Source organism: Nerophis lumbriciformis, linkage group LG08 (genome assembly GCF_033978685.3).
Source record: "Nerophis lumbriciformis linkage group LG08, RoL_Nlum_v2.1, whole genome shotgun sequence".
Taxonomy (NCBI): Eukaryota; Metazoa; Chordata; class Actinopteri; order Syngnathiformes; family Syngnathidae; genus Nerophis; species Nerophis lumbriciformis.
In genome coordinates, this window is record NC_084555.2 from 41,661,201 (window position 1) to 41,689,027 (window position 27,827).

At 39.6% G+C, this 27,827-nt stretch overlaps 3 protein-coding genes across 9 annotated transcripts in view; all 3 read right to left on the bottom strand.

The window, feature by feature from the left end:
• lin52 (lin-52 DREAM MuvB core complex component) overlaps nucleotides 1–1,381 on the bottom strand; it is a 72,247-nt gene extending 70,866 nt beyond the window's left edge. The window contains exons 1-3 of the mRNA XM_061968974.1: nucleotides 1,225–1,381; nucleotides 165–239; nucleotides 52–89 (exon numbers count right to left, since the gene is read on the bottom strand). Coding sequence (XP_061824958.1) covers nucleotides 52–89; nucleotides 165–239; nucleotides 1,225–1,243 — 132 coding nt within the window. The 5' untranslated portion in view covers nucleotides 1,244–1,381. The remainder of the gene's footprint in view (nucleotides 1–51; nucleotides 90–164; nucleotides 240–1,224) is intronic.
• On the bottom strand, nucleotides 52–17,378 carry pomt2 (protein-O-mannosyltransferase 2). 4 transcript variants are annotated; one of them, XR_012050582.1, is made up of 23 exons: nucleotides 16,502–17,376; nucleotides 16,343–16,427; nucleotides 16,015–16,119; nucleotides 15,243–15,351; nucleotides 15,035–15,143; nucleotides 14,167–14,326; nucleotides 13,996–14,102; nucleotides 13,834–13,916; nucleotides 12,485–12,594; nucleotides 12,335–12,401; nucleotides 12,213–12,273; nucleotides 12,060–12,138; nucleotides 7,924–8,075; nucleotides 7,770–7,861; nucleotides 3,796–3,872; nucleotides 3,653–3,724; nucleotides 3,526–3,585; nucleotides 3,330–3,435; nucleotides 3,066–3,206; nucleotides 2,891–3,002; nucleotides 1,781–1,890; nucleotides 165–239; nucleotides 52–89 (listed from the first exon to the last, which is right to left on the bottom strand). XR_012050582.1 is itself a non-coding variant. In XM_061968973.2 (21 exons), the coding sequence occupies exons 1-21, from the start codon at nucleotides 16,807–16,809 to the stop codon at nucleotides 1,785–1,787; spliced, it is 2,301 nt and encodes a 766-aa protein (XP_061824957.1). In that variant the 5' UTR covers nucleotides 16,810–17,374; the 3' UTR covers nucleotides 1,469–1,784. The 4 variants fall into 4 exon arrangements, 1 of the variants encoding a protein (XP_061824957.1); XR_009816054.1 differs by having other exon boundaries at nucleotides 1,688–1,890; nucleotides 16,502–17,375; XR_012050583.1 differs by lacking the exon at nucleotides 1,781–1,890 and having other exon boundaries at nucleotides 16,502–17,378.
• Nucleotides 17,379–17,627: 249 nt separating this feature from the next.
• The window catches only part of LOC133611820 (latent-transforming growth factor beta-binding protein 2-like), a 285,634-nt gene continuing 275,434 nt past the window's right edge, over nucleotides 17,628–27,827 (bottom strand). For all 4 annotated transcript variants that reach the window (XM_061968969.1, XM_061968971.1, XM_061968972.1 and 1 more), the window contains 2 exons: nucleotides 27,494–27,643; nucleotides 17,628–19,558 (listed from right to left, as the gene is read on the bottom strand). In XM_061968969.1, coding sequence (XP_061824953.1) covers nucleotides 19,383–19,558; nucleotides 27,494–27,643 — 326 coding nt within the window. In that variant the 3' untranslated portion in view covers nucleotides 17,628–19,382. The remainder of the gene's footprint in view (nucleotides 19,559–27,493; nucleotides 27,644–27,827) is intronic.

A 27,827-nucleotide genomic window follows, 5' to 3' on the forward strand; every position in this document is an offset into this window, starting at 1 on the left:
TAAATTATGAAACATTAAAAGAGTTAGTTTTAAAGAGACCTAATACCTTACATTTTTACAAGATGTAGCAAATTCAGCGACTCCGGGCACTACACAAAAGAAGACTTTCATTAAAACAAGCAAACAAAAACGACACAAAAGAAGCCACGTTTAAGAGTCCTTACGCTGCTCTGGCCAAAGGTCAGGGGATGCTCTGTCCAGATTTTCAAAACTGAGCAAAGAGGTCTCAAAGTCTTCACCTATCACAAGAAGAGCAATTATTCACTTAGTTTTCTGGATGAATTAAATAGTATTTTTAAGGCCTAATCTAACTTGCATTGTGCACAGAGAGCTGAACTTGTGACACTTTCAGTGAGGTAAGCTTTCCCCATATATTTTGCAGTGGTGCACATTTGCATGTCATCATGCAGTAAGGTGTTTTCATTACTAATTTAGTTAAATTATTTAGCTAGACAAGAGGGTCAATATATTAGACAAAGCATTAAGATGCAGTACAGCTTCACACTAATGGACACTGTATTAAATAACCATATTGTTAAATTAACACAGTCACTAAAAATTTTAATTTTGCTTAAACATATTGTCTGTGATGTCATTAGGTTGCACTAGTGTACCTAATGAGGTGTCCAGTAAGTATATATCCCTATGCAGGCAAATATGTTGCACTGTGAATGCAATAAGAAGCACACCTAAGGCATTGAACATGATATAGGACCAAGGGCCGAAGATATATTGCAGCAATACTAACGAAAATGCAACCAGGTCGCATATCCCACTGGGGTGAGTTTTTCCTTGCCCTTATGTGGGCTATACCGAGGATGTCGTTGTGGCTTGTGCAGCCCTTTGAGACACTTGTGATTTAGGGCTATATAAATAAACATTGATTGATTGATATCATTGATAGTACTAACACTTGATCATAACACGGTTAAACTATAATGTACAGTGTGATTTAACCCAAATGTTGTATTAACCAAAGCTTGCAGTTTATTGGCTAACAAGAACCATGTTTGTGAGTGAAATGTCTACTGTTGTTGTACATTGGACACTTAGGCCACTTGAAGCTTTTGGTCCAACAGATAGTTTAACAACACATTTCCACAACAAACGTGTCGACTTTGAATCATTATAGTTCCGAGTAAGGTGGTCGATGATTTTCTGTCCATAAACAATACGAATATTTGACATTGTCGAAACACAGCTCGGTAAAGAATTAGAATTTACCTCCGTTTTGAGACGCCATCTTTGAAATGAACACGTGACCAAAGGGAACCAATGGAATAAAACGTTTTGAGAGCTTCAGAATGATGTAATTCAAACTTTCTGCCACTAGAGGTATTTTCAATGCAATGTAATACAATACTAGCGTTACACATTGTATGAAAAAGAACAAGTAGTCAAAACCATAACATTTAAGAAAGTAAAATGATAAACTCAGCAATCTTATAGTTAAAGCTTTGGAAGACACCGGCTAAAATAATATCACAGTTTATTAACATAGTGCTGTATGCACATAAGCATGTCAGTGATTACTACACTAAAAGTGATTAAAATAACTACACTGAAATGTATTATTTTCACAGAGGCACTTGAGATCATTATCAAAATATTATAGAAAGGTTGGAGGTCATTATTTAGACAAAATACTTTGCTTTCATATTGCACATAACCTTAGACTCAAACCAACCTAGACAGGGTGCAGTACATCAGCACTGCAATACTTTTGGAAGTAATGACCACTCTAAGTCTCTCATGCTCAGAAGACTTGTTTTTGTAATACATGTTTAAAAGTCCCAAGACTCCATCCACTTCACTCTTGTCATTGAGCTCCCAGGTTCATGTGCCAGAGGCCCCGTCATGCCATAGGTGAGCGGGTGGAACAGGTAGAAACTGTCAAGGAGGACATTAAACTCATTCTCATTAACTACATCATAAATATAAACATTTGGCAATTCAAAAAATCATATTACAATATTTTTTTCATAGAAGTTGAAATCGAGGTGTATCACGAAATTAATGAAATCACTATTTTTGTCATGTTAAATGTTACATTGCTAGTATGTGAGATTGGAAGACATCAAAATGTGATTTTTTTGCACATATTGGTAATATTATTTTGTAAATGTAATTTTGCTCACAACTCTTAATGTCTAAATGTATGTTACTTGTATTAATGCTATTGTGTAAATTACATGCACACTGGAGGTTTAATTACAGCTGCCTCGTAAAACTACATGCACGTAGCGTGCGTGCACAAGAACGATTTGCATCATATTTATTTAGAAAACATGAAGCTACTTTGTTAGGAGTGTTTGCTTCATTTCGTCCAACTTGCGGCCATATAACACGCACAGGGATTAGAACATTCTCCTAAATGTAAGTGTGCTTTGATTTTTAATTTAATTTGATATATACATTGTACACGTTCTATATCAATATAATATACAAGTAATAGATGGATGGACGTTACGCCAAAACAAAAAAAATAGCAGTGTACGCAAAAATAAGACAACATTCATACGTACGTATGCAAACCATAAACTCACATATGACATTTCTTTAAGTTTATTATAAAAATGTTATACTTTTTGTTGGTTATAATTCTCCCTATCCCCACAACTAAGCCACTAACATAACACACTAAACTCGGCCAAGTCTCATTACAGAGTAAGACCTCCTTCCACCATGGCTAGATATTATATTTGCGCTACATGAAGCAGAGTGTTGATGTTGCTGCAGTCGTCTTCAGCAGCTAAATCCTACATATTTTAGAACGTGTATAAATCTATTCTATTGGAATTGTCTCTTATTAATATCAAGGAAAAGTCATTTCGGGATATATATATCGTTATTGTTTTATCGCCCAGCCCTACTTGCAACTCAGGCTCACCTGTAAAAAATAACTAACAGAATGAACACCTTCCCGACTCTCTGTAGCCGCTCACAATAAGGCGGGTGAAACAGAAGGTCGGCCATCTTCAACAGGAAGTCCAGTGTGATTCCTTTGAAAGAAAAACATTGTGATAAATGTGAGTCCACTTTAGTATAACAAAAGGACCTGCTACCTGTTAGCATGCTGCTAAAAAGCATAGCAGGGAAGTAGTGATGGTAATAGAGGACCCGGCTCATGGTGTAGAAAGGTACGTAGTGCAATAGCCAACCAAGGAAAAAGAGGCCACCTCCTCTCATGAGTACAAAACAATGGTCTGAAACACAGCAGTGAAATACAATCCGGGACTTTTAGCCAATTCCAATGTCAAAAGTGTACATGTATACAAGCTTACATAGCAGAACCTTTGTCTGCCTTTCCCAAGTCAAGCAAACCGTACCTTTTCTACTTTGGCTCATAGAGACGCCTCTTTGAAAGGCAACCGAGGCCACTGCAACCAGGATCAGATACAATCCCAAACATGCCAGATTCAGCCACCACACCACCTAAGAAGTTTTACACAAGCATAAGCGTAGCACTGTATACAAATGGACTTTAAACGACAATGAATCAAATGATTCAAGTGCAATACTTACAGGGTTTCCAAGCAAGTATACACGATACTCTGTTTCATTCACTCCAGAGAATCTTAATCCCTTCGTAAGAGAAATGTAGCATTTTAGATTTATGCATTTTTTTACAATGGACTTCATCCCAACACACCTGATAGTTAATGGGCCAGTGCCAGGGTTTGGAGGTCATCTCATTGTCTTTAGGCTTCAAACCGCTGTTGCCCTAAAAAAAGACAAGTTTTGTCATGAATACAGAAAAGTACAATCAATTTAACAGCCTTCTCGTTCACTCACTCTTATCATCACAATGTGGGACTCCATTAAGATCTCTAGAAAATGGGGCTTTAGGAGAGACAGGTTGATGTTAGGCACTGCAGAAGAAGAAAATTAGGGGCGTCAAATTATCGCGTTAATTGTGATTAATTAATTGCAGTCATATTTAGCGTGTTGTGTTTTAATCATGTTCATATCATTTTTATTGTCTAACATGACTGTGTCTGTATGCCTGAGAGTTGTCTTGCCCTCTTCTTGTGCTTGATTAAGCGCAACAACACTACCGCCATGCGGCACCAAGATTATATGCAGCCACGGCAAAAAAGAGGCATCACTATGTCACGGAACTCGGCCGGTGATGTTTGTGACTTTAAATAGTGGGGATAGGATTTTTTTATATCTAAAAAATAGTGTAAAATATTCATGATAAACTTGAAGCCGTTGTCCTATTGATGCCTGCTACCCAAGGCTACGGAGTATGCGTACAAACTTAAATATTTGCCTTGAACAAAAAGCAGCTGTCTCTAGTACAAGTAAGTAGTGATTTTAAATTATGTTTCTTTCATTGTATTTTCTGACCAGCAATATAGACAATTACAATGTGAGAATGTTCACATTGTATCTTAATACACATTGGAAATTCGAACAAAAAGCAGCTGCACGTGTGCATCCATCCAGTTTCTACCGCGTCTTTCTTTTGTGGGCGTAGGGGAGGGCGGAAGGCAGAGTACACCCTGGACTTGTTGCCACCTCATCACAGGGCCAAGACAGATAGACAGACACTCACATTCACACACTAGGGCCAATTTGGTGTTGCCAATCAGTAGTGATTTGAAATCATGTTTCTGTTATTGTATCTTCTGACCAGTAAGCATGTAGACAATTACAGCGTGAGTAAACTAATGGTAGTTTTTATTTTTGAGGAAGCAGCCAATTTTGACAGAACACCATCTTAGAAGTGGTACTATGGCTTGTATATGTTTGAATGTTGTCTTGTTTGTAGTGTAGAATAGACTATGTTTTTTTTTTTGCATAACACACATCTTATCTATTACATGAGCTATAACGAAATGGTGTCACTTCCGGTTATGTTTTGTCCCACACTTAACTTATAATAGTGTAAAGCAGTGGTTCTCAAATGGGGGTACGCGTACCCCTGGGGGTACTTGAAGCTTTAGGTAGTACGTGAGATTTTTTTTTAAATATTCTGAAAATAGCAACAATTCAAAAATCCTTGATAAATATAAATAAAAACCTATCTTTTTTTCCAAATAGTTCAAGAAAGACCACTACAAATGAGCAATATTTTGCACTGTTATACAATTTAATAAATCAGAAACTGCTGACATAGTGCTGTATTTTACTTCTTTATCTCTTTTTTTCAACCAAAATTGCTTTGCTCTGATTAGGGGGTACATGAATTAAAAATAAAATTCACAGTACCGGTACATCACTGAAAAAAGGTTGAGAACCACTAGTTTAAAGTCAGCTAACACCTTTGTGCCACAATATAGTGACAAGAACAATGATGTCATCCATCCATTTTCTACCGCTTGTCCCTTTTGGGTTCGCGGGGGGTGCTGGAGCCTATCTCAGCTGCATTTAGGCGGAAGGCGGAGTACACCGTGGACAAGTCGCCACCTCATCGCAGGGCCAACACAGATAGACAGACAACATTCACACTCACATTCACACACTAGGGCCAATTTAGTGTTGCCAATCAACCTATCCCCAGGTGTATGTCTTTGGAGGTGGGAGGAAGCCGGAGTACCCGGAGGGAACCCACGCAGTCACGGGGAGAAAATGCAAACTCCACACAGAAAGATCCCGAGCCCGGGATTGAACTCAGGACTACTCAGGACCTTCGTATTGTGAGGCACATGCGCTACGTGTAACTTATATTTAAAATCAGACCACTTTGACATGGATGAGAATGTTGTTTTAATTGCCTGTCCATGTCATAAATCGTTTCTGTCTCTGGACAAAATAAAACCAATGATAGTAAGTAAATAACTTCATGTTCTGTTGTTAAATAAAACATGAGATAATGTTGCACATTAATGTACGTCTATAGCAGACTTGGGCATTCTGCAGCCCGCGGGCCACATCCGGCCCTTAGTGCGTCCCTGTCCGGCCCGCGTGAGGCCAATCATAAATTACAAAATACATTTTAGAAAGTATCTATGTCGAGTGTGCAATACAACGGTGCTGTTTTTGTTTTGAAAAGCGTTATTTGTATTACTTCCGTGTTGACGTATGCGCGTGCGTGATTGGGAGTGAATGTGAACAGCGGCAATCACAAATTACAAAATAAAGTTTAAAAAACATCTATGTGTGCAATACAACTGTGCTGCTTTTATTTTTAAAAGTGTTATTTATGGACGTATGTCCGTGTGTAACATGTGAGTGAAGGTGCACAGCGACAAGTGATGCACGGTTTACAGAAAGAGAAAAGTTGATGACGAATGCCGTGTTTTCAACAAGACATGGACTGCCAAGTATTTCTTTACATAAATTAAAGGTAAAGCCGTGTGCTTAATGTGTGATACACAGGTTGCTGTGTTTAACGAATATAATTTGAATCGCCACTACATGACGAAGCACGAGGAAAAATACCGGAATCTGTCTGATGAAGCGCGCGCAAGGGAGGCTGATGGGTTGATGGTAAAACTGCAAACCCAACAAGGACTTTTTGCCGTATTTCACACCCCGAGAATGCAGCCGTCAGGACAAGTTTTGTCATTTCTCACAAAATCGCCAGAAAAAGTAAGGCGTTTTCTGACGGAGAGTTTATTAAGGAGTGCTTACTGGACTCTGTTGCGCTGATATGCCCGGAAATTTAGAGCTTCAGCTGAAGAACAGAACGGCCGACTTTGACTGTTTTTCGCTGGCTTTGGATGAGAGCTGCGATGTACGTGACACCGCCCAGCTGCTCATCTTCCTACGTGGGATAACTGCAGACTTTCATATCACGGAAGAGCTGGCAGCCATGCAGTCAATTAAAAGGGACAACCACAGGTGTTTGGACATGTTAGGACTGAAATGGGACAAGCTGGCAGGTGTGACAACAGATGGTTGTCCAAATCTGAAGGGGAAAAATGTTGGACTTTTAAAGAGGATGCAGGATAAACTTTAAATTAACCCTGTGCAGAAATTTAAATTTTTGCATTGTATTATACATCAGGGAGTGTAGTGTGAGACAGTGTTAAAAATAAAACCATCAAAAGCAATCTGCTTTTGGTATAAAGTTATGTTAGGTTAAATGAAAGTATTATTATTATTAATTATCATTATTATTATGATTTATCTTACGGTATATAAAAAATAGAGCAAAAATTGAATTGAAATATTGTCGATGTGGCCCTTCAGCAGTGCTCGGGTTGCTCATGCGGCCCCCGGTAAAAATGAATTGCCCACCCCTGGTCTATAGGGACATACCTGTAAGCAAATGACAGTCAGGAGAGTCAATCAAAGCCAACGTTTCCTATCTAATTGAGATAGATATAGGCATATATTTCTTAAATCTTTTTCTCTTAATCCACTATTGTTTACTTACACTAACACTGTGATTGATGGGTCTATTCTATTTATTTGATATTGCCTGAAGAAGAGGAAAAAGCAACAGGTTTACACTCAATACTTGTTGCTCGGAAAATTGTTCTGTTTTATGTGTTAACTTCATCATTTTATATAAATATGATGTTTTATTTGACATAGTAAATGTTTTAATTAGGTAATAAAACAGACTGCATCGGTTCAAGTCTGTAAAAAAGAATCAATTACTTTATTGAGGTTGAAGTTGAGGACGTTTTTGTCCGTGTTTTTTGTTACGTGATACTAAAAAAAAAGATTATTAGAATAATTACAGGTCATAATTAAATGAATGATATGTATTTTACTTGCTTGACAGCCCTTAAAAATATACAGTACAATTACAATGAAATGTACAATTAGTTAGTAAACTACATATGATTTGAGGAAAATGTGCAACATACATTTGGGATTGATATGGTCTTCGATGTTCCACTGAGAACTGAGAGTTTCCTTCAAGTAGGGACTACACGTGACCTCCACTTGATCCCAGCCCCTGAACAGAAAACAGTGGTCAACTTACCCTTTCCCAAATTCCCGGACAGAGATTACACTTACCACTTGGGGAGGGTTTTTCCAGACGAAAAAAGGACGCAACCGGTAGCTTTGTGCAGAAAACGAACTTTGCTGCGCAACACCTTGAGTGGGTCACCTTTGCGACCTCCACAAACCTCAACTTTCCAAAGGTCATTGTTGTCGCCTGTACCATTCTAAAGACACAAAGGAAACGCAATGAGTGTGACATATTAAGCTGTAGAAACAATAGGCATGTAGCCAACACTGCATTATCAGATCTGATTTGTACCAATCGTTTAAAAGTGCATGCAGATGTCAATAAAGCTGCTGGGTGCTGACCACTCACGAGACTTCAACATGAAATCTTGTAGTTTTTTTCAGTGGCTTTGGTATATTTCCCAGATCAGAATTGAATTTCTCAAAACGACTGTAGTTGTTCAATCTGCAGATTATCATCCATCCATCCATTTTCTACCGCTTGTCCCGTTCAGGGTCGCGGGGGGTGCTGGAGCCTATCTCAGCTGCATTCAGGCGGAAGGCGGTGTACACCCTGGACAAGTCGCCACCTCATCGCAGTGCCAACACAGATAGACAGACAACATTCATTATCATGTGACTACATAAAAAAGCAATTTCGCATTCCTTTTAACAACCTGCAAATGCTTTAGTACAACCATGCAATGATTATGTACAAATATTTGCTGTTTTTATCAATCGCTTATGTTACAGTATGTTGATCAGAATTGATTACGATAAGCTCTCAGCCTGCCAACATTCAGGCTTTAGTTCATCACATACGTCTTGACATGCACAATCTATGAACATGTTGACATGTCAAATATATTTTTATACATTTCCATTATCATTATCATTTTCTAAATCTGTTCTGAATTGGAAAATTGCTAGTTGCTACCATGTGCATCTTGACTTTCTCTAGCAAAGGGAAATGTGTGAAGCGTTAGATCACCCAGTTTTCTGAAATAAATGTCAAAAGTGACCATAACGCATGCGCATGAAAAAAGCTGAATATCAGTGCCGATATTTGGCATTTTGACGTATATCGGTATTGGCCTTATTTTATTTAATTTTTTAACACAACAATTACATCAGCAGATACAATACATACACAAATGGTACCAGTATCTAGTATTTAAAAACAGAAATAATTACTAAAGTAGATAGCTATAAACACTACTTAAGCACCAGACCGTTGAGATTTTATTTTTTACAGCAGTGATCAGCGGCCACGCCCCCACATCCCATTCTCTTCCTCGTGCAGTATTATTCGCTTATACACAGTATATACTGTATCTATCGCATCACTCGCAGTGTGGGCTCATGATTAAAAGAGCGCGGCGAGTGTCATAATGTTTCGTGATTCATTCAAATAACGCGATGCAGAAAGAGAGCTGGCAACAGCATGCAGGTAAAAAAGTATTTAATGCTCAAAAAAAGAAAAGAAAAGCTTGCTCATCAAAAACACAGAGAGGCTGAACACGGAAAGCAACGGAGCAAAGCATGAACACAGGTCACAAAACAATGATCGCACAGCAACAATGGAGCTGGCTTATCAAGCCCAATGATAATTTGGCCGCAGGTGAGAAAAATAATTATTAATCAATGGCCAGTAATGAGACCCACGGTCAGCGGCCAGAGTGAAGTGCCTGCATGACAACACCCACCGAACAGGAAAACACCCCCAACACAGGAAAAATATCACAAAACCAAAATCAAGGCACGACAGAACAAGACAATGTAAGTACAGCAGCATTCTCATACTTTCTTTCACATCCAGAAAGAAATGATGTCATCCAGCTTGAGAAATGTCTCAACTATAACCATCGTGAAGGAGCCCAGAATTATCTTTATTTAAATGTTCCCAATATTTCAGAATTCTTCACGAGGAAACCTCATAATGTATTAAATCTAGAAACCGTTATAAAATTTAGTAGATGGCAAGTTATTCCCACCTCCGGAAGAACTTTGAACATGTCACGAGGGAGGTGCTGGACATTGAGTCCGAGTGGACCATGTTCCGCGCCTCTATTGTCGAGGCGGCTGATTGGAGCTGTGGCCGCAAGGTGGTTGGTGCCTGTCGTGGCGGTAATCCTAGAACCCGTTGGTGGACATCGGCGGTGAGGGATGCCGTCAAGCTGAAGAAGGAGTCCTATCGGGTTCATTTGGCTCATAGGACTCCGGAGGCAGCGGACAGGTACCGACAGGCCAAGCGGTGTGCGGCTTCAGCGGTCGCGGAGGCAAAAACTCGGACATGGGAGGAGTTCGGCGAGGCCATGGAAAACGACTTCCGGACGGCTTCGAAGCGATTCTGGACCACCATCCGCCGCCTCAGGAAGGGGAAGCAGTGCACTGTCAACACCGTGTATGGTGCGGATGGTGTTCTGCTGACCTCGACTGCGGATGTTGTGGATCGGTGGAGGGAATACTTCGAAGACCTCCTCAATCCCACCGACACGTCTTCCTATGAGGAAGCAGTGCCTGGGGAATCTGTGGTGGGCTCTTCTATTTCTGGGGCTGAGGTTGCTGAGGTAGTTAAAAAGCTCATCGGTGGCAAGGCCCCGGGGGTGGATGAGATTCCTTAAGGCTCTGGATGCTGTGGGGCTGTCTTGGTTGACAAGACTCTGCAGCATCGCGTGGACATCGGGGGCGGTACCTCTGGATTGGCAGACCGGGGTGGTGGTTCCTCTCTTTAAGAAGGGGAACCGGAGGGTGTGTTCCAACTATCGTGGGATCACACTCCTCAGCCTTCCCGGTAAAGTCTATTCAGGTGTACTGGAGAGGAGGCTACGCCGGATAGTCGAACCTCGGATTCAGGAGGAACAGTGTGGTTTTCGTCCTGGTCGTGGAACTGTGGACCAGCTCTATACTCTCGGCAGGGTCCTTGAGGGTGCATGGGAGTTTGCCCAACCAGTCTACATGTGCTTTGTGGACTTGGAGAAGGCATTCGACCGTGTCCCTCGGGAGGTCCTGTGGGGAGTGCTCAGAGAGTATGGGGTATCGGACTGTCTGATTGTGGCTGTCCACTCCCTGTACGATCAGTGTCAGAGCTTGGTCCGCATTGCCGGCAGTAAGTCGAACACGTTTCCAGTGAGGGTTGGACTCCGCCAAGGCTGCCCTTTGTCACCGATTCTGTTCATAACTTTTATGGACAGAATTTCTAGGCGCAGTCAAGGCGTTGAGGGGATCCGGTTTGGTGGCTGCAGGATTAGGTCTTCGCTTTTTGCAGATGATGTGGTCCTGATGGCTTCATCTGGCCAGGATCTTCAGCTCTCACTGGATCGGTTCGCAGCCGAGTGTGAAGCGACTGGGATGAGAATCAGCACCTCCAAGTCCGAGTCCATGGTTCTCGCCCGGAAAAGGGTGGAGTGCCATCTCCGGGTTGGGGAGGAGACCCTGCCCCAAGTGGAGGAGTTCAAGTACCTAGGAGTCTTGTTCACGAGTGAGGGAAAAGTGGATCGTGAGATCGACAGGCGGATCGGTGCGGCATCTTCAGTAATGCGGACGCTGTATCGATCTGTTGTGGTGAAGAAGGAGCTGAGCCGGAAGGCAAAGCTCTCAATTTACCGGTCGATCTACGTTCCCATCCTCACCTATGGTCATGAGCTTTGGGTTATGACCGAAAGGACAAGATCACGGGTACAGGCGGCCGAAATGAGTTTCCTCCGCCGGGTGGCGGGGCTCTCCCGTAGAGATAGGGTGAGAAGCTCTGCCATCCGGGGGGAGCTCAAAGTAAAGCCGCTGCTCCTCCACATCGAGAGGAGCCAGATGAGGTGATTCGGGCATCTGGTCAGGATGCCACCCGAACGCCTCCCTCGGGAGGTGTTTAGGGCACGTCCAACCGGTAGGAGGCCACGGGGAAGACCCAGGACACGTTGGGAAGACTATGTCTCCCGGCTGGCCTGGGAACGCCTCGGGATCCCCCGGGAGGAGCTGGACGAAGTGGCTGGGGAGAGGAAAGTCTGGGCTTCCCTGCTTAAGCTGCTGCCCCCGCGACCCGACCTCGGATAAGCGGAAGAAGATGGATGGATGGATGGATGGCAAGTTATTGTGATGTAGGAAAATCCCATGTTTTTACCCAGCTTTGGAGGGCCAGATTTGGCCCGCAAATACCCTACTTTATTAGGCCTCTTGCCGAGTGCGAATGCTTACCGGGTACTCACCATGCCATAACCTGTAACCTGGAAGTGCTTCTTCGTCAGAGGAGCCTCATGGAGGTGACTGTGAAGGTTGCGAGTAGTTCTGAGGAAAAAATCCCAGTCATTGTAAAGTGCTTGTTTGTTATAATAGGGATACGTCAACCTTACTGTACTGACTCTTTGTGTTCCAATCTGATGATGTCGCCATGGCGGACCAGATCAGGAGCTCCCCACTTAGCTATGAAGCAAAAAATAATGTGATGAATGTTACGACTTAAGTGAAAGTTAGGTCTCCTTACAGTTTGTATTGCTTTGCCTGTGAACCAGCCACAAGTTGTTGTAGTCCTTGTGCAGATAGGCTGTAACCTGAAACACACACAATTTATTTATTTAGAGGGCATGATGTGGTACCAGTACTAATGACTTTCTTTTGTGTTTTGTGTCCGAACCTGCTGTTGTTTTGCCCCCACTCCCTCTGGATATAAGTGCCAGTGGGAGTGCAAATAGCCTCCAGCAATGCGAAGGTTTTTCAGTGTGATGGTGGAGCCATATGCCAGGTCTACAGATAAACAAAAACACATTTCTTCACATACAGATCGTTTTAGAGAACAATGAGAACATTTTGAGGTCTGTCTCCCGTGCAAGAACATTTCAAAACAACAGCCCTACTGAATTTTGGAAAGAAATCAAAAGACTGAACAAATAATTCAAAATACCTATACCAACAAACATTGATGGGGCAAATGGACCAGATGACATTATTCACTTATGGCAGAAACATCTTTGTATAAACTGTGTTAAAAGCAATTTGTTTGTGGTGGAAAACATAGACAAAAATGAAGATGTGACAATTACTGCACAAGAAGTAAATTATATTGTGATGCAGATAAGATATTGTAATACTATATTGTTTTACTGGGGTTTTAAATCACTGTATTTTACCTAATTATATACTGCCTTTTGGTGCCCATTGTAAAAGACAAACCTAGCAAGATAAATAGCAAAAATAACTAATATTCTAATTAGTATTACATCTATAATGCTGGAGAACAACACATTGAACAGACTAAATAAATTCATTATGACATTTGACAATCAGTTTAACTTTAAATCCAAATTTGGCAAAGATATGTGCATTTTTGCTTTAAATTATATTTTAGGTTGGTACAATAGGCATAATACCACAATTATTATTTATTTTATTGAGCTACAAAAGCTTTTGATCATGTAAATGTATTTCATAAATTGTGGAATACAGTTCCAAAATACTTACTGTTACTGAAAATCTCAGTGTTTTGGTATGGTCACCAGTCTATTTGTGTAAAATGGCGAAACTTTGTATCGTCTCCTTTTTAGGTTAGCAATGGTCGGTAGCAAGGTAGTATTTTGTCTCCTTGTCTTTTAAATGCTTGTATAGATGATTTATCTATGCTTTTAAATGATTTTCTAGTTAGCATAACGACCATAAACCCGCTGATGTATGCTGACGAGGCTGCAGTCCTCCATAACCTCATGTACAATCGTACGTGTACGCAAACGGACTCTACAAATAGCATCAAATGTACTCTGAAAAACCCTGTACAACGCTCGGTTAGGCTCTTCTACAGTCTTTGGAAACAATGGCGCATGAGCTTGTATGGCATTAATAATTAATCATTTGTTTTGTTTTTATTTTCATGGTGCTGTTTGTTGATCCTTTTTTCAATGTCACTGTACAATGGGCAATGTTTGTGTCTGAAATAAAGTTTGATGATGATGAATATAGATGAATGTGTCGTTGAAAATTATTTGGTCTCACATTCAGGCATGGATGCGTTGTGTAGGTTGTTCCCAATGAGGCGAGACTGGAAGGCAGAACTGAAAAAACCATCTCCTGGTCCACTGGTAAGAAACAGAGCAACACGATGATGATGAGTAGTTCAATAGCTGACATCACACTGCATCCAACAGTTATTCTCACCTTTTGTTCAGCACAACAATGTGGATTGCAAATATTGTGACATAGAGAAAGACGGGAAGCAGGATAAGCGCGACAACGCGAGCCAGGAGGTGCTTTGCAAAATCCACCTAGAAACAGGAAATAACATTGAAAAGTGTTGCATTTCCATCATTGCGATTGTATATGGGTTACCAGTGTCAGGTCCAGATTCCCCAAAAGCTTCCAGAGGTCAGACACTGTGTTCAGTCCCACCAGCAGGATGACAAACACACCCACAAACTTCACCCCAACAGCACCAGACAGATTTATACCAGTTAAACCCATCCAAAACCACCAGGGGGAAGAAAAAGGCCTAATAACCACGAAAAAAAAAACAATAGGTTTGTGCCAATCAATAATCTTATCAACAGAATAATAGTAAGCATTACTTTACCTTTAAAAAAAGACTGATACTGCAACTTTATAACAGATTAATGGCATTACTAAAATAAAATAAAAAACATAAGAGTAGTTTTATGGTGTGATGAAAAATAAGTTGTAATCACAAAACAAACGCTTGTAATTTTATGATAATAAAGTTGTAATGTTGTGAGAGTATTACATGATTCTCAAAAAAAATTTAATTCTTGTATTTTAATTTTGTTTTTAAGATATGAATATTGTATTCTCAAAATAAAATGTTTTTGTGTAACACAATTTTATTCTTAACAATACAACCATTTCCCCCTAAATATTAATACAGATTTATTCTCATAAAATTAAATTTTTTTCTCAAACAATTCGAATACATTATTTGTCTTTGTAATATTCAGGCTTGTTATACATAATAACCACTTTATTCTCCGAACATTGCAACTAGTTTTTCAAATTATACGATTATATCCAAGTAAAAATGTATTCCCATACTAATATATATTTTTGTTTTCATTATGGGGACTTTTTTTGTGTTGCTTGAAATTTATTTTCATAACATTACAACGTTATTCTAAAAAAAATGATACTCTGTTCCTCGCATTATAATGAATTTATTACAAATACAGTATATAATATATAAATCTACCTGTAATGTTGTTGGTTGAACTTAACCATGCTCAATACTGCTGCCATGATGAAGAACATGAGTATCGGGTCCAACAGAATGTACTGCGAAATAGTGATACAGCCCGTGTCTGTCAAGAAGATGTGGGAAGTATAAATACGTATATATTTCTAAAGGCTGTTACATAAACAGCAATTTTAAAAGGACTGGATTTGAGAATAGGACGTACCAAATATGAGCAGAGTAGAAGCAATGAGAGCAGCAGTGTGAGAGTGAGACGACTGCAATACGATGAGGTAGGAACATATGGGGAGAAAAGAGCCTAACCCTGCACATAACTGGAGAGAAAAGAATAACAAACATTTAGACAATAGTTGCGAACAGACAAAATACCATATTGACCCAAAATATATAGTGAGTCTTAATATCAGACGTCTTTTTTAAAACAGATTTTTGGAAAGACATTGGAATGAATACAACATCAGCCAAAGTGAGACACCACTGTAGTATGACATAATAATACAAATATTACAATTCAGCACTGGTCCAGTACACTAATAACATGTTTTATTTTCTAAGCTTTCTGCAGCACAAAAGGTCTAGTATTATTCTCAGTTATATAATGACAAACTCTCTGGAAGTGACCAGTTTGTTGACCATGATACATTCCTATTCTCACTTTGTACATTTCTAAGTACAGTTCATTTGTTTCTGTATGCATCATGTCAGTAACAAAGTGTAATACCATATATTTTGATGATCAACAGTTGTTTACTTTATATACTTCAATCATCAATTTTGCATACAAACTGATTCTCTGCTGTCTTGCCAGTTCTTTCGAGTGGGTCTCAGTCTCAGCTGTGTGTGTGTGTGTCAGAAAGAACAAATCGTTTGACAAAACGTTTAAAATGAGACGTCCCATCTTTTTCAGAAAGAAAAATAAAATATCGTCTTACATTCGGGTCAATATGGGAGTTTCTTAAATGTGATGCGTGACATACCACTCTCATCCCCCAATAGTTGTGGTGTTCATAGTTATCTCCAGGTTTTGTAAATGGAAAGGTGCCATCGTAACCACTCATGTAACCAGCAAGTCCGATCAGCATCTATAAACAGAAAAAAATACGCAAGAAACTCCATCCATTTTCACCCCTCTCTGGGTCGCCGGGGTGCTGGAGCCTATCCCAGCTGCAGTTGGGCGGAAGGCGGGGTACACCCTGGACAAGTCCCCACCTCATCGCAGGGCCAACACAGATAGACAGACAACACTCGCACTCTATGGCCATTCCCCAGGTACATTTATTTGGGGGATGTTCACGGACATCTTACTTTTCCTAGAGGAGGGTGGACGTCAAAAAAAAAGGTCCTGTTGATGTAATAGCTTCCCATCTTCCCGAAGTGTGTCTCATCCCAGCTGAAAGACACCGAAGAGAGGAACAATATTAAGTGATAGAAATTATGTTAATATTCATCGTGCACAATTCTCACCACACATGAGGGGGTTCTTTTATTTTGTAGAGGCGTGTGGAAAAAGAGAGTCCTGCCACCAATAGAAGCCAACCTTTACTCCTGGAAGGTTCATCATTGCTTGAGCTTCTTCGTCTTTGTGTCTCATTGGATTGCCGACTGTCATCTACTGACAAGTGCGAATCCTTTTTGTCATTTGATGGAGCTGTGCATGGCGTTTTTAAGGTCCGAATCTTTCTATTCCGTAGTGCTGTGTCCCCTTTTATGCAAGACTGAATTGTGCATTGTGTCTTTTCCATTAGAATATTAGACTGGGAAGATATGTCCATTACAACTCGAGTTAGCAAGGCAAGTACTAATGTGACCAGTATTGTCCCTGAATGCGTCACAGTGTGCTCTACAAGTAAGTGCGTTAAATGAGTGCCATACTTATCCTAGCTTGTCCATGTTTGAATTAATTATTTCATTTGGAGGGTGTTTCCAAACAATTATCCGCACATCAGCAGGTTCACGCTAGTTTTAACTTACTGTACTGTTATGAAATGTAACGTTTTGGCAGGGTAACAGTTCGACTATTTATTGACTCGTCGTTTCTCAGAATGTTGGCGCAGGGATGACGTCATATAACGGCGACTGTGGTGGACGGTAACCCGGATGTAAGTTAAATAAACGTAATCAGCACGGTCGCATCAAAATAGTTCAAGTTCCTATGTAATATGTGCTTTAAACGCCCTATATGATAATAGAATACGATTTAAAGTAGCCTCAAGCTTCGGCACAGCGATAGCGAGGGATTGTAGGATTTGTAGTCCATGGCAGATCGCCTGTGACCATGAATAAATATCCCATGATGCACCGCAGAAAAACTCACCTCATGGTAACCAATAAGAAGACGGGAAATAGAACGTTTGCCGCTAGAGGGCAGTAAAACATAGCCGATACAGTACACGGAGCGACAATTACTGACTTTTCATCAGGTGTTATTCACATTTATTATAGATGATTTGTATTATTGTTTGTCTTTTACTGTGTTATTCTGTATTTTTGTCAAAAATAACTTTACACTAGCTAAATGTCAAACACTAACTGGTAAGTAATATTTTAGTACGTTATATGGAATTAAAAACCGAACATATTTATGGTTTTTTTACGTTTTTATTTGGCTGACTGACAGTGATTACAGTCAAGAGGTAAACAAAATGAATGAGCATGATCTTTCCAATGACCACATCATACATTAGCATTAAGTCGTTTGGGATTTTATAGGGCCTCACCTGTTCCAACTTTGACCCAAATGTCGGACTTCCTGTCTGGTTCAGGTGATAATTGGAGCAGCACAGTTAAAGTACAGTGCACATCACATGGAAACATTTGCACAGTTGTAGGATTTATAGTTTATTAATGCAAGTTAAATTAGACATTTATAACAGTGTGCTGCTGTCATGATTTTGTATTTTGCCAGTTGCCCATTAAGCAAATTATTTATTCCAAACTAAGAAAAAAAAAACATTCAAATAAAGAAACTAAGGCTCTCTATTATGATGCATTTTTGACTTAAGAAGAACGAATGTTGACAATTAATAATATTTAATCATAGAGTTGTAACATACAGAAAGTGGTGCTTACATTTCAATTGTATTGTCTTTGCAATGAAATTAAAACATGTCTGCAATTAGATTAGAGCAGTGCTGCCACTTCCAAAAATATATATATTTATATATTTCATATTCTGCTCCACAGGGCAGGTTATACACGAAGTTCCTCTGGTACAGTGTCTGTCGCTCTCCTCACACATAAAAACATTTGGTTTAAAAAAAAAAAATTTTTACAGTCACATAAAAATCTACAAAGCTATGATGTCATTTTTTTTTTCTTCATATTTTGTATATTTTATGTCAAGCAAAAATATTGGTTGTGCTATGTATGATGTATTACAACGGATATTTAACAATAAATAATAATACATAGTACTAGAGCTGTACAAAATAAACCTAACCTCTCCAGCGTAGCATTTGTCTTGCATTAAGAGATGCACACATGTTGGTGAATGATTTGATTGAGTAGTGTACATAAAAGCAGTGATATTTGTTGCATCAGGTGTTATTTTAGACATTAAAATGTAGCAACACACTTTGCTACTTTGTCAACAAAATAAAATAAGTTAATACTGTTAGATTGATTTTATTCATAAAAAGCTGCAAGTATTGCACCTTTGCATAAAAAAAACATTATAATCAGATTCTAATATACATCTTAAAGGTAGCGGCTGAAGCCTTCATTTTGAAAAGCTTGGTTGTTTTGTCTTCTTAGCTCTTGGTAGGCACATTCAACATGTTGCAACTCGTTTTTGTCTTTGTGCATTTATAGTAGGAAGCGTATTCATATGGGCCCATTCGTCATGGTTTACTGACACTTGAAACGTGACAGATGATGTTAAATTTCTTAAATAGTTTTTTGTGGCTATTCCAAATTTGACCACAGCCGAAGTTTTCAACTGCACGCGAGATTCAAATGGGGCTTTATGAATGGGCTCTTCTGTAAGTGTAAGAATTCCGATGACATTTCTGTACATGAAATTAACAAATAAAGAGAGGAAGCAATCATGCCGCCGAAAAGGCCTTAAATAAATAACACAACAACAGGGAAGATAAAGTGAAATTATATCAAATTACCAGGAGGTTTACTAAATGAAAAAGGCCAGTCCACAAAATCCCTTTAACAGCTAGAAACCTAATGTCATCTATTCACTGCAGACTCCTCTTTTTCTGTATGAGGGATGATTAGTGTCTTCTGTTCTGGACATTTCAGCGTTACCGTTAGGAGGAAGAAGGCCACAAGGAGTAAAAATTCAACTTTGAAGAAGCAGGTGATATGAAAATATCAGTGCTAATCAGTCGCCATGTCATTTTCCTGTTTCTCTGTGCTCCACCTCCGGAGTTGCTGGAATGCATTTGTGTGGCTTGTCAGAGGCCACAAAGCCAGACAAACAGTTGCACCTGTAGGATCCCTCCGTGTTAGTGCACTGGCCGTTCTGACACAAAGGCACCTTGTCGCTGATGTCCTCACACTCGTTTATGTCTGCGAGCAAAGGTCACATGTTAAACATTTGCACCATGACATTGTCTTTTAATTTGAACTGAATGAGCTAAAATGCTTTAAAACAATTATTACCACCATTGCAATGCAGTGGCACCTCTGTTTTTGTACGCTCCACTTCTTGTTTGACACAGCTTTCAATGAAAAATATTGACAGACGTGTACCCTGGTACAAACATTGTGTGGAATCGAGTGCCCAAACAAAGTCAGTCTTTTAAATGAGTATGACAGCAAAATGAACAACCATGGGGCCAAAGAAGGTTGCGAGTAACAGCACTTTGATAAAGAAGGTGAGAAGTACCATTGAATTCAAGAAAAATGTGTGGCAAAATAACACATTTTTATCAAGTTAAATCTTGAACGAAGGTGAAATTGATGGTTAATGTTCTATTATTAATTTAATTCCTTGTTTATATGTACTTTAAATTGTTTTCTACATGTAAAACCATCATTTTCTCTATAAAATGGAAATTTCACTATAAGTAGATGAAGCAATTCCTGAAGGACTTGCGTGTGAATGCTCCATTGCTGAAGTTGAACTAATTGTTGAAGTAGAGCACACAATTCCTGAACAGGCTGAATATTTTGAATGAGATAACAAATGGGGGAGTTGTAGAACTTTGAAAAATGGAAAATTGAGAAAAGCGGGAATTAACAAAAAAAAAATGCTAAATGCTATTTTGAATGTTGTGATTGGTTGGTGTTGGAATTTTTCAAATCGGTCGAGAAATATTGAAGTAGTAACATTTTTAAGTGAGAAATAGTATTCCTGGAATTTTGGGAAAATCAGGATTTTTTTCGAGTTAAAAAAACAACTTTGTTTTTTGTCCTGATTAAAAGGAATGATTTGACGGTGGAACAGTTGAAGTGGGTTGAACAATGTGGAAGGAGTAGTCGACAGAAAAAAGGGTGACACAAGGGTTTGAAAAAACGTGAAATCCTGGAATTTTTTCGAACTTGGAAAAATGATAGTTTGAATGTCCAGGATGAGTGGAATGTGTTGAACGTGGAATAGTCTGAATAGGTTGAAAAATGTGAAAATGGTGTAAGTTTGAAAAATGTCCGATTAATTTTAAATGGGAAAAATGTCCCGGGAAAACCTGGAATTCTGGGAAATCTGGGAATTTGTCAGAGGAAAGTCTACAATTCCCCAATAGGCTCAACAGTTTGAAGTTGGAACAATTTTAATCATGTGAAAAATGTGGAAGGTAGAACGCGCCAAAATCTGGAGAATAATAATAATAAATAGATTAATTTTGGTGTAGAAAACCATATGTGTGAACGCTTTGGAGCATTCATACAATTAAGAGCAGCCCATAGAGAGATTTTATAGAAGTGTAGATTTACTATCCACTGAAAATGACTCAACACAGCCATTATTGTCCTAATACAATACATGGCAACACAAGTGAGAAAACTTCACAGATGTCCAAATTCTATATCCAAAGTGTGAACATTTAGCGTCAGCACCATTGTTCTCTAGAACTGCCTTAATCCTATTGTGCATGGAATTCAGAAGAGTTGCACAGGTTGCTACTGGAATCCTCTTCTCCTGATGAAGTTGGTGGATGCTTCTCCGCCTATCTTTCTTTCGCTTCAGGATGCCCAACAGGTGGTCAATTGTGTTCAAGTCTGGAGACATTCTTGACCACTCTATCATTTTCACCTTTTTCAACAAGGCATTTGTCAAGGTGTGTTTGGGCTCTTTATTATGTTGGAAAACTGCAATGCAGCAGAGTTTCCCAAAGGAAGGGGATGCCATGGTACATCCAATTATTGTACACTTCAATGAACCTCAGCTCTCCCAGTGCTGGCAGCACTCATGCAGTCCCAGACCATGACGCGAGCACCACCTTGCTTGACTGCTGGCTCGGCACAATTACTGTCTTAATACTAAATCCTATAGCATTTTATTAGGACTGTGCTGATTAATAAATCAATTAATCGAACAATAAAAAAAAAATGAACTCGATAACTTTGCTGACATCAATAAATCGCTTCTTTTGTCGCTTTCAAACAGGGTGCAAAAGGGTTCACTCTCTCAGAACCTGAGCGTGTTTATTCAATAGCAGAATTACAAAACCCAAAACCAGTGAAGTTGGCACGTTGTGTAAATGGTAAATACATATACATATACATAGAATACAATGATTTGCAAATCATTTTCAACCTATATTCAATTGAATACACTGCAAAGACAAAATATTTAATGTACAAACTGAAAAACTAAGTTTTCTTGCAAATAATCATTAACTTAGAATTTAATGGCAGCAACCACTGTGTTACATGGCCTTTCCTTTTAACAACACTCAGTAAACGATTGGTCACTGAGGAGACCAATTTTTGAAGCTTTTCAGGTGGAATTATTTCCCATTCTTGCTTGATGTACAGCTTAAGTTGTTCAATAGTCCGGGGTCTCCGTTATCGTATTTTACGCTTCATAATGCGCCACACATTTTCAATAGAAGACAGGTCTGGACTACAGGCAGGCCAGTCTAGTACCCACATTCTTTTACTAAGAAGCTACGCTGTTGTAACACGTGCAGAATGTGGTTTGGCATTGTCTTGCTGAAATAAGCAGGGGCGTCCATGAAAAAGACGTTGCTTGGATGGCAACATATGTTGCTCCAAAACCTGCATGTACCTTTCAGCATTAATGGTGCCTTCACACCCCCATACCATCACAGACGCTGGCTTTTGAACTTTGGGCCTATAACAATCTGGATGGTTCTTTTCCTCTTTGGTCCGTAGGACACAACGCCCACAGTTTCCAAAAACAATTTGAAATGTGGACTCGTCAGACCACAGAACACTTTTACACTTTGCAGTACCGCCTGAGGGATCAAATTCTTTGGCCTCTCCACTTACGTGCAATGATTTCTCCAGATTCTCTGAAGCTTTTGATTATATTACGGACCGTTAGATGGTGAATTTCCTGAATTCCTTGCAATAGCTTGTTGAGAAATGTGGTTCTTAAACTGTTCGACAATTTGCCCGCACATTTGTTCACAAAGTGGTGACCCTCACCCCATCCTTGTTTGTGAATGACTGAGCATTTCTTGGAAGTGCTTTTATACCCAATCATGGCACCCACGTGTTTCCAATTAGCCTGTTCACCTGTGGGATGTTCCAAATAAGTGTTTGATGAGCAATCCTCAACTTTCTCAGTCTTTTTTGCCACTTGTGCCAGCTTTTTCGAAACATGTTGCAGGCATCAAATTCCAAACCAGCTAATATTTGCAAAAAATAACAACGTTTATCAGTTTGAATGTTAAATATCTTGTCTTTGCAGTCTATTCAATTGAATATAGGTTGAAAAGGATTTGCAAATCATTGTATTCTGTTTTTATTTACCATTTACACAACGTGCCAACGTCACTGGTTTTGGGTTTTGTAACTCCACTTGTCCATCTTTGTCTCGGTGGGTGGACCGCCACCTTACACACACACACACACACACACACACACACACACACACACACACACACACACACACACACACACACACACACACACACACACACACTTCTTTAGGATTAATACAAGTTAATGACATTTCAGTTACAATGGTAAAAAATAAAATAGTAATGAGAAATAAAAATGCATTGCTTTTGAAAGGAAATTGCATTATTATTATTATTATTATTATTATATATTATATTAAAATGTGTGCCTAATTTGGTATCAAAATAATGCTGACAATAACATCGTTTATCGGGAATGATTTGTGGAACAATATATCGTCCAGCAAAATGTGTAATTGGTCCAAGTCTACATTTTAACAATGTACTTTAAACATGGTGCAGGTGTCTAATCGATGAGCGAAACAATATTTAAAAAAATGCAAATTTTTGGGAAAAAACTAAACAAAAAAATAATGCCTTATTATTTTTTGTGGATTTTGTAACATTCAAATTGAACACACTACTGTATTAATTTAAATACTTTGATTACATAAATTAAATAATAAAAAATGAATACATTAAAAATATAAGACATCAAATCCATGATAAATTGTCATAATTATTGCAGAAATACAGAACATAGAGAACGTGCAACAAAGGACTTGCTCGTTGATCCTCATAATTCTGGAGGTTTGTGAATGCAACATGGCTCGCCGTAATAAGGAAGTACGGTGTTGTTGTGGCTAGCCTAGCTGTGTGGCGCTTTTATGATGGCTGCTCTTACTATATTACTTCCAAGACGTTACTTGTACAATATCACCACCAAGCACTTGTTTCAAGTGGCCAAGTGTGCAATCAATTAAGCACCATAACTACTTCGCTTTTCGGTCTTACATTGGCACCTGTGCCATTATGGAACCGGGTTTTGGTGCCCATCCCTCGTTGTGTCTTGACTCATTTTCAGTGGATCGTAAATCTATATACTGCTATGGAGGCTGTACCCTGACTACTCTAAAGTATATCAAATATTCTATTGTTTTGTCCTTTTAGAATAAAGACTCTAATAAAATGGTTTCTGATATGTGAGGGAAGTGTTTACTTTTGTGATATACTGCAGATACTGTACACCTAACTGATCATTTTCTAGTTTTTCACTGCCTTCTCAGTTGGACATCACTGCACTCAGCCGTCGATCCAAGTCATCCACCTGTCTTTTAGATCCCCTCCCAACTGCTTTGGTGTAAGTCTGCCTCGCCTCACTGATCCACCTCATCACCAATATCATCCATTCTTCTCTCACTACTGGAATTGTTCCCTCTGCTTTCAAAACAGCAACCATAACACCAATTTTGAAAAAAACAGGCTGAGATCCAAATAATTTTAATAATCTTCGTCCAATTTCAAATTCTGCCATTCATCTAAAAAATCCTTGAAAAAACTGTCTCCTCCCAACTTCACCCCCACCTACAGTTAAATAACCTTTATGAACAATTCCAGTCTGGTTTCCGCCCCCTGCACAGCACTGAAATAGCACTAGTAAAAATCACAAACGATCTCCTCCTGGCAGCTGATTCTGGTCTTCTCACTATCCTAATCCTCTTAGATCTCACTGCAGCCTTTGACACCATTTCGCACACTGTCCTCCTCCATAGATTGCACAGTATTGGCATCACAAGAACACCCCTTCACTGGTTTAGATCATATCTCTCCGACCGCACTCAGTTTGTTCAACTCCGTTCATTTAAATCCCCTCCGTCTCCCGTTTCCTCTGGTGTCCCCCAGGGCTCTGTTCTTGGTCCCCTGCTTTTTATCATTTACATTCTTCCCCTGGGCAATATTTTCCGTAATTTTAAAATACATTTTCACTGTTATGTGGATGACACCCAGCTCTACATCTCCACCAAACCAACTGCCTCTCTTCCTCTTTCCTCCCTTACAGACTGCCTCAGTGAACTCAAGCAGTGGTTCTCATCCAATTTCCTTAAAGTCAATAGTAATAAAACCAAAATCTTACTTGTCGGTACAAAAACCATTCTCGCCAAAACCAACAGCTTGTCCATTACTCTCTGCAATTCCTCTGTCTCACCCTCCTCCCAAGTCAAGAGTCTGGGTGTCATCCTCGACAGCACACTTTCCTTTCAAGCCCACATAAACAGCATTACCCGGTCTGCTTACTTTCATATTCGGAACATTAATCGTCTTCACCCATCCCTTACCCCACATACTGCTGCCATACTAGTCCATAGCCTGGTCACCTCTCGCCTGGACTACTGCAACTCTCTCCTGTTTGGTCTCCCTCATAAGTCACTTCACAAACTTCAGCTTCTCCAGAACTCTGCAGCCCGGATAATCACCAGAACTCCTTCAATCTAGCACATCACCCCTGTTCTCCAGCAACTCCACTGGCTACCCATCAAACATCGTATCCACTTTAAAATAATTCTCCTCACCTTCAAAGCCATCCATAACCTCTCTCTGTCATATCTCTCTGACCTGATCCATGTCGCCACGCCCTCACGTTCCCTAAGATCCTCTTCATCCATCCATCTCACTGTCCCTTCATTTAAACTGTCCACCATGGGTGCCCGAGCTTTCAGCCGCTCTGCCCCACATCTTTGGAACTCTTTACCACCAGACCTTCGTAACTTAGATTCAATATCCCTCTTCAAATCAAGACTCAAAACAAACCTGTTACTGACTGCTTATTCATTGTAATAATCTTTTCTTCTCTATCTTTGTTGTTGTTGTTGTTGTTTTTTATCCAATTTGATTTTTATCCAATTTGATTTTATTGTTTTGATTTTGTACGGTGTCCTTGAGTGCCCAGAAAGGCGCCTTATAAATAAAATGTATTATTATTATTATTATTATTTAAGGATATTACATCAAAATAATGCATGCGGACGAAGTGTATTGATCCGGAATGATTTTGTCCCCACGTTTTGCATCCTGGTAGGGACTGGTATCTTTCATATTTGAATCAATACAGTATCAATTCCTGGTATCTGGGAATTGATACCTGTACTCTTGTAACTTTGTGCGTGCTCATGTGTTAATAAATGTTAATTGCTCAATGATAAAATGTAATTTTTTTAAGTTTAACACTGAGCTAATAATGATTACTGTGCTGTCCAGCTGTTATATATATGTTTTTTACACTTCTTAGTCGTATTTGCAAGTGTTGTGTATACTCTTGCGGTGCCTGAGAATGCAGTTGCAATTCCAAGACATTAGATGGCAGTAGTTTATAGGATGTGGTGTGTTGCCATTGTCACAAAGTCGTTTTTGCCATTAAGTTGAAAGTGCCAGTCGTGTCTTTTGTTGAGTCCAACAAAGTGTTTATACCTCAAGTATTGTACTTATTAAACACCAACTGTTTAATTGAAACGTGCGGCGTAGTTGTAGTTTTTATTACCAAATTTAGAGGTGTTGAAAATGCCATGTAAAATCCACTAATCAGTAGCATGTACACCATAGAGCTAGCTCATTTTAAAAAGGGAAGTGTTACTTTACTTTCGAGCGCTTTTGTAACAGGTATGCTAGCTTTGTTGGCATAAGAAAAAAAAAAGCAAATTTACCTAGAGGTGGTCCGACTGACTCCGCTTTGAGGGCTTGGTTGCCCACTGTGCCTGAGACGGAGCCAAGTCTACAACGGGATGTGACGTCATGTGCAACAAAGGTATCTAAATATGGTACCATTTGAGTTTATGTGAATTGGTTCCCAGTAGAACTGACATAATTTGGTTTGTACCTCTAATAGTACTGAATTTCGTACCGATCCCTACATTCAGGAAAATGGGATATCTCGTAGTCCTTATTATTTTTTGAATGTTGAATTACAGCAGGTCCACCATCAAACATCCTCATCCATGTAGTTTTCGGCAGGATCATGATGCCGTTGAGCATTTCAAAAGCTCAGAACTTCAAGTAAAGATAACAAGGGCATCATAAATGTGACAGTGACATTGGTGAATGAGCCTCCTGTGTACGTCATGTTCTGATGGGCAATGATGTTTAGGAAAAGCAGGAATGTAGCATGTGTTGCACCACATGTTTCCACTGCCTCGGTATTATTGGCCTTGAGGCTGATAAGCCCGAACGCAGACGGAATATTGTAATCATAGCATTCCATAACAAGACAGTCTCACTTTCTCACAAGACAAACAAAGCACGCTTAAAAGATATAAAAACCGCATGTAATAGAGTGAGGGCCGCGGATTCAAGGCCTTACTCTTGGCAGCGAGCAGCTAAAAGACAATGCTTTTGGGGAGTAGACAGCTTTCATTAGATCGCCGTAAAAAAAAGTTAATGCAAGGTTGTTAAATGCAAAGCTTCTCCTTGAGCCGCATGCAGCGTTGCCTCACTGAAATAAATCCTAAGCCTGGCTCCGAAAGGTTTAAACACGAAGATCACCATTCCAACATTCTGAGAGGCGAATAAACTGACTGATAGATCGCATGCAGACTACCAGAGGTCCCTGTGTGATAGCCAAGATGTCACAGCGAGAGCCCACCTATGCAGGCCATCTTATTAAGGTCCAACTCATATCCGTCGAAGCAGTCGCAGGTGTAGCCTTCTCTCACGCGAACGCAGCGTCCATTCTCGCAGCCGTTCAGAATGCCGCATTCTTCTGCTTGGAGACCCTCAAAGCCTCCATAGCGTTCTGAGAAAGAAAGGACACAATGTGTTTATGGAACTAAGAAGAATGTTGTCAATGCATTTGTATGAAAGGGAATAAATATTTCAATAGTTTGTATTGGCATTAAATATGCCCGTTCTAAATATATTATATTGACAAAAGTCTTGGGACACAACACAACAGATTCTTGCTTGAATGGAGCAGAAGA